The sequence below is a fragment of the Nelumbo lutea genome, chromosome 8, assembly GCF_056320005.1.
Source record: "Nelumbo lutea isolate HS-2025 chromosome 8, American lotus-T2T, whole genome shotgun sequence".
Classification (NCBI taxonomy): domain Eukaryota; kingdom Viridiplantae; phylum Streptophyta; class Magnoliopsida; order Proteales; family Nelumbonaceae; genus Nelumbo; species Nelumbo lutea.
The window spans coordinates 2359683-2372360 of NC_142691.1; the positions used below are offsets into that span (position 1 = coordinate 2359683).

Sequence of the window (12678 nt, forward strand, 5' to 3'; positions counted from 1 at the left end):
GGCTTAATTCTTGCCTCTCTCCTCATATGTGTGTTCTTTGTAAGGCTTGTGATGAATCCATTACTTGTGTTTTGAGAATATTTTTGTTCTTTATTTGGTTGCAAATGGGTCCCCCAACAAGAAGTGTTAAGCTTATTCAACCCCAACTTCCTAAGGCTCAAGGAAAAGAGAGGGAAGACAGTAAGAGGTGCATTGGTGCGGACAATATGGTAAGAAAGAAACAATAGAATCTTCAATGAAAAGAGCAGGTCTAAGGAGGACCTAATGGAAGCTATCCTAGTTAGAGCTGCACACTAGGTAAAAACCTTGGAGACATTTAGAGCCATTTCGGTCAATGATATTATCAGAACTTGGTCTGAATAGCACAAACAGGTAGACACTCTGAAGAGATGAGAATGGAATAGAAGCCACCAGCTGAAAGTAAACCGAAACTGAACTTTGTTGGTAGCTCTATGGGCAACCCGGGAAGAGCAAGCATTGGGGGAGTGATTAGAGACCATCAAGATTTGGTGGCTGTGATGTATTCAAGTCCAGCTGGCTTAGGAGATTTAGTCAAGACAGAAATCAGGTGACTCACAGCTAGTAATTCATTTGGCAAAGCAACTCAAAGAAGCACCCTGGAAATACAAACATGTGTTAAGGGAACTTGATGTGATTGCAAAGAAATTAAATCCAAGCTTCATCTGGGTGCAAAGAACTGCAAATGGGATAGCAGATGCATCAGCCAAACAGGGAGTAGATAGGCCAAGTCTTTTCTGGGCAAAGCCAACAGTTGTATTAAGTTTAATCTTTAATTCTTAATGAAATCCTATATATATATATAACAAGCTTCTCCATGAAACTAAGAATATTCCACTCAACTTCCAACATTTAATGCTTCAACCTCATCTTACATTTCCCGTGCCATCATTCCACGGCTTCAGCACTTACCAGACCAGGACTAAATCTCGAGCTGCAAAATGAGAATGTGGGTTCAAGTCTGAGAGCAGCCACTTTGTACAAAAAACAAAAAAGAAAAAAATTCAAAGTTTAGGTCCACATCCAGTCCACCCCGCCAGCCTCCAAGACCCCAGATAGCTGGGATTGGATAATTTCCTCAAATACCCTAGCATATTCAAATGTGAAGCACCACTTGAATTTATGCCATTCTTCTTGAAGAATGCTAAAACACAACGATGCCAATATGAAGCTTAAAATTGACAAGAGAGGTAATAGACACTTTAGGATGAACAAGAGACCTCAAAATGACTCATAGGGAAAATAAGAATCCTGATAATATAGGTCAGGTTACATCATGCGCATTGAAACCAAAGAAAAAACTGTATATAGATTCAAATTGATTTGAAAGATTTGTGGGCAGCTGAAGTTGTAAATCAACTAGAGATCATTTTTAAAGTACAAAACTAAAGAAGGAACTCAGCAACCTAGAAAACAATTCAAACAGATACAGATGATCTAGCCAAGGTGAAATATAAAAAGACCAACTTCAGATAAACCATTATACAGAGAAAATTTCCTATTATAACCATCTTCCTAGCAATTTAGTTCTGTTACTTGCAACTTCAAGGACTTGAGACCACCATAAAACAGCTTGGAAGTACATGGTACACACCATATGCAACAGTGGAAAAAGGAAGGCGAATAATGTGCTTCAACTTCTGGCTGAAAACATAGTAACCCTACAAAATGAACAAACATTTCATGACTTGTTAACTAACTCAACTGATGACCAAGTTAATCATGTGGTTTGAAGTACCAGCAAATAAAAAAGGAACCTTTCCAACTGCATTCAGTTAAATGTTTTTCAACAACAATACATAAGATGAAAAGCATAGAACCATGTCAAGAGATGACATTCAATCATTAAGAAAGGAAAAGAAAAAAACAGAAAAAAAAAAACTGCATATATCAAATGCTCAAAAAAACAATACTTTACCTTCTTCAAAAAAACAAATGCTCTAAAAAACCATGTATACTTCACAATCTAATCCTTGTTTCTTGAAAGCAAGGTATCAACTCATAAAGGAGCAGAGAACAAATGAAAAGCAGTTTGTTTAATGTGCATTCTTCTATTCCACTGGTTGTTAAAAACAACCCAACAATATGAAGGGGTAGCTCCTAGGATCCTGAGCCACAAATTAGGGTACAACATTTTTTTCTAAACTCATAGATCACTTCATAGAAGGAACCTAGAAATAGCTCCAATAGGTGATAAAATGAGAGAAAGTACACTGAGGTGGCTTGATCACACACATAGAAGACCATCTACAGCACCCATTAGAAGAAGTGATCTATTACAAGTTGAAGGGGCTATAAGAGCCAGAGGCAGACTGAAAAGGACTTGGGTGAAAATAGTAAGAAATTATTTAAGCACCCTTAAATTCACGATGGATATGGCACTGAACGGAACAGATTGGGGAAACAGGATTCGTGTAGCCCAAGGTTCAAAGTATCAACACATATCAGCCCGTATCAGCCGATACTTATCGTTCTGGGACCCCTCCAATATGCCCCTACAGTGGGTGTATCGGAGGTCTGACCGGTTCAGGGGGTGGAGTCGTCCTAAACCGGCCCCCCTGATACGACCTACCGGCATATCGGGCGTATCGATATTTTGGACCTTGGAGTAGCATACCCCATATGGTTGGGACAAGGCTAAAATGATGATGATGATGATGATGCAGATCAATTCATAATTCTATTTTGTTGTTCCTCTGTTGAAAATGCAACCAGTGTTTTGAAAGGTGTGGGAGGTTTATGCCTGGAGGCATGCCTCCAGGCAAAGCACCCCCAAAACACCCCGAGGCATATGCCAAAGGCATTGACACCTCTAAGGCATACGCCTCATGCGTTTTTTCCGTGAGGCATGCTATAGGTGTACACCTCATGCACACTTCATACAAAAAGACAAAGAAAAAGAAAGAAAACAGGAAAAAAAAAGGGAAACAGAAACGGAAAGGAAAGAAAAAGAAAGGGAAGACCCCCCCCCTTCAACTAGTGCTATGAATTCTTCCTCTTAATATAAAAGATTTTTTATTAAAAATAAAGAAAAATAAGATCCTCCTTCCTTGTCTTCCTCATCCCCCTCCTCTTAAGGAGGCTTACACCTCCTTGTGTACTGGAGGCTTACGCCTCTTACGTTCTAAACTACGCCTCACGCCTCTAGGTAGTGGAATGCCTTACATCTGGCCTTCACGTTTTAAAACATTAAATGCAACTCAATATGATTGGACAACTTAAATTCACTTATCAATGGTTGGGTCGCCCCATTGCAAGCTGAGTGACCAGGGTTCAAATCTTGGAAACAGCCTCTTTGTATGCGCAGCCTCTTTGTAAGGTTGCATACATCTGTCCCTCCCTAGACCCTGCATTGGTGGGAGCCTCGTACACTAGGCTGCCCTTTTTATCAAAATCTTCAAGATGCAGTTTCCAGGCTCCCCATTGAACAAGTAAAATGAGCCCCTACTTCCATTTGTGGGTGCTACAAGCCATTGCTGAAATCCTTATCATTTCTTAATAAATAGCAAAAGAAGTTAATAAGGATTAAAAAGTTGTGCATTTCATTGCAGAAATCACAACAGTCTGCCAAGAGAACCAAAGAATGCATAGTATATGTATATTTGTTTTGAAATGTTCAAGATCCCAATGTGTTAAAAGCCAATTTCATGTCTACATGCTCTCAGCTCTTGGAGAAATAGGAGAAGCCTTGGCAAATTAATTATAAAGCAATAAGCTTACCTGCAAGCGCACCTTTTGAACTTGATAAACCAAATACTGTTGAAAAATTCCTGAAAATCATAGTAGAAAGCGGTCGCCTTCAGTGTTATCCAACAGGAAAAAAATTGCCAGTAATTCTTAACCACCATGCCAGGGTTAAGTACAAAGTTAGAAACAGAGTTATCACCAGAATGTAAATAAAAAAAAATACAGGTAAAAATTATTCTTAACAACCATGCCAGGTAAAAGAATGTTTGGAAGCCACATTGAATGCTATCATTCCAGTTTGGTAATGCATAGCATCTTAAGCCATAAGTTCACCACCTTAGATGAGTCATTACCGGAATGTGAATAAAAAACAGAAATGTGCTTATTCTTTCTTTAAAGCCCTCTGCTCCAATCCCTCCTCTCAGGTGTTCCCTGTTAAAGAGGTCTGGTCAAGGCCAATTCCTCCTAAAATAGCAGTGTTCTATTGGGTAGCCTACTTGGGTAAGATCAATACGGTGGAAAACTTGCAAAAGAAGAAACCTTACTTGTGTTTGTCCCCAAATTGGTGCTTCTTGTGTAACCATTTACTGATATCGTGCTCTTTTGCTGCCAATATTTGGAACTGGGTTGTTGCACTATTTGGGTGCAGGTGGAACTTGCCCTCCAAAGTAAAGCTACTGTTCATTCCGGCTGCCTTTGGGAGATTGACAAAAAGAGGGAAGCTAATGTGGAAATGTATCAGAGCCGCTACCTTGTGGACTTTATGGGAGGAGAGAAATGCTAGAATATTTCAAGAAAAGGAAAGAAGTCTTGCTGAAATTAAGGAATGCATAATGACAAGGACAGTCTCATGGCTAAAATCTTCACACTTGTTGGCAGATTACTCGTTTGATGACTTAAGGAGAAACTGGGCAGCAGTGGCTTCTACAGGATGGAGTGGTAAAACTGAATTTTGATGGTAGCTGCCAAGGTAACCCAGGGCCATCTGGAATAGGAGGGATTCTGAGAGACAAAGATAGCAACATGTTGTCTTCATTTTCAGGACCAGTGGACGTTGGTGATTCTGTAAGGGCAGAGATACTAGCAGTGGTACAAGGTATACAGATGGCCAGTCAACTTGGAGTGAATAATTTGATAGTAGAAGGGGATTCCAAGGTAGTAGTGGGCTGGTTGACAAGTCCAGAGACAGCTTGTTGGGGCTACAGGGATCTGTTAAAGAAAGTTAAATGGCTGACAAGGAATATGTCAGTCAGGTTTCAGTGGGTCAGCAGATCAGCAAATGCAATGGCTGATTCTTTGGCCAAGCAAGGGGTGTCAAGGGGAGATCTGTTTTGGGCCACTTTGTAACTGTGTTTCAGGCTTGTGTTTGTTTAGTGCTTATGACTCAGTCCTAGGGGGAGGTAACACCTCGTGCCTTTTCCTAGGCTCAATGTACTACTATTTTTTGAATTAATAAAGCTACTCTCATTTATCAAAAAATAAATAAAAATAAAATAAAAAGAGTTCAACTATGGTGCAGAAGCTGCACAATAAAGTAAACACTAACAAAGATTTTAACAATGTCAACATTAAAGATGTTAACTATGACGTTTAAATTTATTACTACTTCACTTTTTTTGCTTCACAGTGAAGTTTATGCACCATACGTTCTGCCATATAAAAAATCAGAAACGTAATATTATATTCTATTAGCAGACCTTCAATAACTCCATCTTAGACCATCAACTATTGCTTATAAATCTATTAATGAGCAGCTATTGCTTATAAATCTATTAATGAGTAAAGTGAAATATCATTCTACATGATTACCACATAATCCTACTCGGCACCAACAATCAAACTGAATATCATGGAAGATAGTTTTTTCATCATAACAAATTTTGTTTTAGCGATGGTATCTATATATGATCATTACAAAAAGAGGAAGGATGAAACCTCAAACATAAAATGAACCACAAAACAAATATAGATATGAATTCAAAATAAACTACAATCTCCACCTTGAATTAGTCTTGAATTAACTCCTAACTTGGAATTGGGGTTGTATCAATTTAAGAAAGTCTGTGAGCTCTAGACCGTGGCCCAATTCATTATGTATGAGCTAATGTATTAGCATTCTTTTGTTCAATAGACACAATTGACCTTCAAATATTCTTTGATTTCTGTCCTTCCAAATGCCCCATTTTACTGCAAAAGGAATATCTTCCATAAGATAGCTCCCCTGGCTTGAAACAAAAGTAGTCAATATTAATGTATGTTCACAGATTTGCAACTGTAGGCCTCTCTTAATTATATAGATGACCAAAGGATGTTAAGGAAAATAAAAAATAGCTGTCACAGTAAAACCCATAGTTCCTGTCAAGTAAGACTTGTTAACATCTGGACCACGTTATGATGGAACGAAGTTTGAATAGCGGCAGAAGTTGTAGACAGAACAAAAGAATGTAACAAAGGAAAATATATGAGGAGGCAATGAGAGAGGGGAATAAGGTGATAGCATTCTCTATTCTGCAGTTTGGATGGGATTGGGTTTGCTACTAATTGGTATTTTCAGGTTGGGGGTTCCCCCTCTGAGTTGGGTATTTCATCATTATTTGCAGTTGGTACTTGGTAGTAGGCTTGCCTCTTGTCTCAGTCTGTTAAGTCTGGGGCTTGCGGTGTTCTTGTAATTGCGAATTCTGTGTTGCTTCTCTGGGCTCTGTCTTTTTGGTCATTGCTCTGATATAAATCGTGTAATCTTTCCATTTTGTTGCTTTTATTTTAAATAAATTTCCTTTTACTAACAAAAAATTAAACTAATATTTATAGGGTTCCCAGGGGAGGGGTGGTTGATAGTTCTTATTTCAAAAAACCTCCAATACATATTATATGATGTGAAAAACTAGTAGATGGTTGATTTTGGCACACGCTGACATTGAACTCCAACATCACTCAAGAGTCAAACAAATGCACATAGCAAATACCAGGGCCAGTAAAGAAATTTGAATTTTAACTTGGTAACTAGTGATTCATTCTATCACTTTCAGTAATTAGGAAATTAATTAACATGAAGCTCTAATTGTGTTTCCAATTAATAATAACAATTACTCCAGATACACCTCCACAAAGCCATGAGATATGGAAAACTAAAATGCTCTCCTACCACTTCACAAAATGGGCTACTAACTCAGCCCATCACTAGAGAAGTTTATTTTTTTCTTTTCTGGGGGATGTCCAGAAAGAACAAAGTCCGGACTTGCTGGTACAATCCAATGCATACAGAAGACTACACTCTTATGATTCTTTGAAAGAAAATACAGCCCTGAACATAAAAAGTGCGCCCTCTTTATTAAAAACAAAAGAGAAGTACAAATATCAAGGACGGCTGCTGCTACACACATAGAAAAATGTTGAGAGATGCAAATGTTCAAGCATATGGTTCCAGGACTTGCATTTATCCAACACCCCGACAATGAATAAAGCTTGTAGAACTAAATAATATCTATCTATCTGTATATATATAGAGAGAGAGAGAGAGAGAAACACAGAAACAGAGACAGAGACAGAGAAATAAGCATCACTTTTGGGCCCTTTACACCCCAACACACTGCACATGAGCTATACAAGCAGAGGTTTTTCTGGCTGATATCATTAATACAATCTTTAGTTTGCCATTTTTTTCCAAAAATTATAAAAGAAGAAACAAGAGGCATTTCTAAGTGGAAACAGCAATTCAAGCAAATAAGCAAAGCATATTTTTTGAACCATGTAAACTTGATACAGGAGCATGTTTCATTTTCGTGCATAAAAATAAAATGTCTAACACTGACTATCACAAACCCAAAAGGCTGGCACATCTGTTTTCAAAGTTCAAACCTCGGTTGCATCCAATAAATAGTGTAAAGAGGACAGGCTAACATGAAAATTTCTATTTTTTTTTTTTTTGAAAAGGCAAGGTAATTTATTAAAATAAGAACCAGTACAAAGGAGCCTAGGCCATTAGAGGCTGCCTAGAGCCACCACAAATTACAGATACAACCAGTTCTGAGATCTAAACAACAGACTCAAATTCTGATTTTTAAACAACACCGATGCCGACACCCAGGACAGAAGTTTACCCACAGCTATCTGCACCATTTCCTCTGAAGATTTAGCTTTGCCCTGAAAATTTCTGTTATTTCTTTCAATCCAAATAGTCCAAAGCAAAGCAGCCGAGATAGTCTTCCAAACCAAGATACCTTTCTTGCTGAGACCCTCAATCTGCCAACACAACAGCAAATCCTTCACAAAAATTGGCATTACCCAGCTGATTTCCAAAGCTTAGAGAAAATGCCTCCAAATATAATTCGAGACAGGGAAAATGTAAGGCCAGATGTTCAGTAGTTTCTACTACCCCACCACATAAGCCACGTGACATATCCGAAATCTGAATGCCACGTTTCACTAGATTAACTTTGGATAAACATTTATTTAAAGCCATTGTCCAGAGCAAAAACTTCACTTTAGAAGGACTGAATGAGCTCCAAATCTGTCTATCCAGAAAGTTTTCCTGACCTGAACTTATCAACTTACTGAACATAGACTTAACAGAAAACATGCCATCAGCTTCCCATTTCCATCTCCAAGCATCCTCCATGTTTGGGTCCATCCTCTGGTTCTGGAGCAGGCCCAACAGAATTGCATTCTCCTCAATTTCCCAGTCAAAGAGGCGCCTCCTACAAGTTCGGTTCCAACTGAAAGAGTTACCATCCACATTGAAATTCTCAGCCACCAAGGAGTCCTGATTTACAGAAATTTGATAGAAGAGAGGAAAGGCATCTTTCAGACACACTTCAGAACACCAAGAGTCTTTCCAAAATTTGATTCTTTCCCCATTTCCCAAGTTGTAACCAATTCCTTCCTCAAATAAACTAGCATTCTTCATTATACCTGTCCAAATGGAACTTATCCCTCTTGAAATAGGAGAATTGGATCTCCAATCACCCCAGTCCACTCCATATTTGTCCACAATCAGCTTTCTCCACCAAGCATTTCTTTCATTTGCAAATCTCCAAAGCCATTTACACAGGAGGGCAGAATTGAATTTCTTCAATTTTCTTATTCCCAACCCTCCAACTTCCTTAGGAAGACACACTTGATCCCAGTTTACAACATGAACCTTCTTCTCCTCCTCCCAACCTCTCCAGAGAAAGTTTTTCTGTAGTTGCTCCACTCTGTTAGCCACTTTGGAAGAAATAGGAAATAGGGAGAGGTAGTAAGTAGGTAAATTAGAAAGAGTACTCTTAATCAAAATCACTCTCCCCCAAAAAGAAAGGTATTTAGCTTTCCAGGAAGCCAATTTCTTCTCCATTCTTTCAACCACTGGATTACAAATCTGAGAGGAAGTATATTTAGCTCCCAAAAGGAGCCCCAAGTACTTGACCGGAAGATGGGCAGTCTGACAAGCCATAACTTCTGCACAAACTTCTAGATTTGTAACAAGACCTACAAGGATAATCTGAGATTTACTCAAATTAACCTTAAGGCCAGACACCACCTCAAAGCAACTCAAAATTCCAAGCACCACCTCCAGTTGATTAGGAGAAGCATCAACAAAGCACAAAGTGTCATAAGCAAATTGAAGAATATTGACTTTTTCTTTCCCCAGAGCAATTGCAAAGCCCTCCCAAAGCCCATTCTCAACAGCCTTCTTGCTAAAGAGAGAGAAATTTTCCATGACACAAATGAAGAGTAGGGGAGAGAGAGGGTCACCTTGCCTCAAACCATTTGAACTTCCAAAAAACCTCGTCGTTTGCTCGTTAATTAAGATGGAGAACTTAGAAGTCTTAACACAAACTCTGATCCAGTTTCTCCAAAGCTGCCCAAAATTCATTTTCTCCAAAACTAGATCCAAGCAATGCCAGTTAACATGATCATAAGCTTTTTCAATATCCAGTTTACACTGAACACCTAGGGTCCCCTCTCTTCTTCTGGACTCCAACAGTTCATTAGCAATGAGAACAAAGTCAACCATCTGTCAATCCGGGGCAAAAGCACTTTGTTTACAAGAGATAACACTGCCTAACACACACTTCATTCTTTCAGCCAAAACCTTAGCCAAGATTTTGTAGAAACTGTGCAAGAGACTAATGGACCTGAAGTCCTTTATATTGACAGCCCCCTCAATTTTTGGAATAAGAGTGATGAAAGTTGCATTCAGACTTCTCTGAAAGGAGGCATTAGTGTGAAATGCCTAAAACACCTGCATCAGACCACTCCTCACAATATCCCAACATTTTAAATAGAATAGATTAGAGAACCCATCCAGACCCGGTGATTTATTAATTTCTAGCTTCTTTACTACACCCTTAATTTCCTCTTCTGAGAATGGTCTCTCTAACCAGATTTTCTGCTCTTCATTTAACTTATTAAATTGGAGCTCGGAGGGAAAAGGTCTCTGAACCCACTTCTCTTTATAAAGGTTCTTATAGAAAGAAGTAGCTACAGATTTGACTTCAGAACTAGACTCACCACACCTGTCCTCCCACACCAGCTTGCTGATTGAAGAGAACCTAGCACGAGCATTTGCCATTTTGTGAAAGAACTTTGTATTTTTATCCCCCTCTTTAAGCCAAATGGATTTAGCTCTTTGTCTCCACTTCCTCTCTTCCTCAACTGCCATCTTATCATATATGATTTTTGCAATTGACCCCTTAAGTCTCAGATCTTCAGACAAGGGACCCGCCTCTTTAGCTCTATCAATCTCTACAATGGTGCTCAACAAAGCCTTCTTATCAGTAACCCACTTCATATTCTTCTCTTTACTCCAATTTTTTAGTTTACCCTTGACAGCCTTTAATTTTGATGCCATAACGAAAGAACTAGAGCCCTCCACTTGCAACTCATTCCACACAGAGCTGATTAAGGGGATAAGATTTTCCTCCTCAAGCCAAGCATTTTCAAACTTAAACGGGGATTTGACTGTCTCATGAAGACCACAAACAAGCTGAATAGGGCTATGGTCGGACATCGATCTAGGAAGGGTAAGCTGTCTGAAATCAGGAAAGAATTCATCCTAGTTTGAAGAAACCAAGAATCTGTCCAGCCTAACCAGGGTCTGGACAGATTGGTCATTGGTCCAAGTGAATCTATTACCCTGAATTGGGACTTTCATTAATTCCATACTGTTTATGAAGTCAGCAAACATGTTCATCGAACCAGTTCTTCTACCCCCTGTATTCTTCTCATCCACCGAAATAGTTGCATTAAAGTCACCCCCAATTACCCAAGGACAGTTCTGAGGGTCTCTCAAATCTGATAATTCTGCCCAAAAAGCCACCCGAAAGTTAGCATCAACAGGACCATAAACGTTTGTGACTTGAATAAGTTTTCCATCTTGTAGTTTCACTCTCAGAGTGATTGAGAAATTACCAATTCTTCAAGAAACCAAAGAATAGAAAGTAGGGTCCCAAAGGCTCACAATTCCACCAGCACTCCCCAAGGCAGCCAAGGCCTTCCATCTAACCTGACCCTCCCCCCCCAAACACTTCGAATTATAGCAGCATCAACCCACTCTAGCTTAGTTTCTTGGAGCAAGACAATCTTAGACTTTGATTGCTTCAAAGAATCACATACCATCATCCTCCTCCTTCCCGACCCAGTCCTCTAACATTCCAGGAAAGAATTTTCACTTCCATAAGAAAAAACTAAAGAAAAGGACCCACACTTCACATCTTCTTAGACCCCCTTGCAGCCCCTTCACTGTTCCCCACCTTATCATTTAGACCCCAAGTTAATCTCATCATTTCTCTGCTTCTCTTTGTTTTTAGTCCCCCTTTTTTGCCGCCAATTTTCCCCTCTCCATAAGCACTCTTTATTCAATTCCTTCCAAAAACTTAATAGTATCAGCTTCCAACCCCTCCATCGAAATTCCTAGGAAAGTCCCCAGCCCCAGAAGTTTCGATGTCACCCAAGAAGATTGATTAGTTTCAGACTTACTGTCCTTAACTACCCCCGCGGCTGATGAACTCGCTCTCCCCTTGTTTCCTAACAAGAAGACTTCTCCATTGCTTCTCCTCATTTGCTTGGGGCTCACACCACTATTTCCCAACTCTTTGGATTGATCAAGACAATTTCCCACATTCCCACTATGAACCTCATTACCCACCACTGCAATAGGGGTCGCCACCAACAGAGTCTCTTCCACTATCTCTTCCACTGGCATCAGAGGCATCTCTTGACTTTGTTGTCGCCTATAGTCCATCTCCCACACACCTTTTGAAGAAGACCGAACTTTTTGAGATGAAGTAGCAACCTAACTCAGATCACCCATCACCATATTATCAGGGCTAGGAATGTGGGCTAGAGGAGAACCAACACTTGGATTCAACTGTTGTTTGGATGGCAGACTAACCCAAGTCGGTTCCAACCAAACTGGACTATAATCTGTTTGTCTACCAGTGGGCCATCGAGGCTCACTAAAAAACTTTTTACCTTCAAGTTTCTTCGCCAATTGAGTAAAGCGAGTAGATAAGGACTTAAATCTAGCTTGACCCGGATCCGGAACCTGAGTCCAAATCTGAATCTCCTCATCTTCCTTGGAATCCGATCCGGCCCCTTGTCGAGCCTCCCTCCCCTTAAACCTCGAGACCTCCACGTTTGATTCCGTGTGTAGTTCTTTAATGCATTGCTTTATGAGAGTTTTTAAATCCTCCACCCTCGAAAAATCCCCACTTCTTCCCTTCATTAATTCTGGCATGCAAGATTCAAAGCACTCAGCCTGAGGACAATCCTGGTCGTCTAGTGGAACTGCTTGTGGACAGATCAGATTGATCCCACGACCATCTTCTTCCCCTCCGTCGACCTCTGGCGAGCTACTCAGTGGCGGTTTGAAACCCAATGGCCTTTTATGGAACTCTTGTGGCAATGAGCTTTCTCCCTCGTCTTCTAGGACCACCGTGTTAGAGATTTCCGAGCTCCTTCCCTGCAATTGGAACTGATTGTTCTCATGAATCT

General features: G+C 39.8%; 1 protein-coding gene across 13 annotated transcripts in view; it reads right to left on the reverse strand.

Moving 5' to 3' along the window:
- Positions 1 to 12678, reverse strand: part of LOC148842162 (protein FIP1-like) — a 48326-nt gene that overhangs the window by 31559 nt on the left and 4089 nt on the right. For all 13 annotated transcript variants that reach the window (XM_088957392.1, XM_088957391.1, XM_088957393.1 and 10 more), the window contains 2 exons: positions 3739 to 3788; positions 1613 to 1679 (listed from right to left, as the gene is read on the reverse strand). In XM_088957392.1, the coding sequence (XP_088813518.1) occupies positions 1613 to 1679; positions 3739 to 3788 (117 nt within the window). The remainder of the gene's footprint in view (positions 1 to 1612; positions 1680 to 3738; positions 3789 to 12678) is intronic.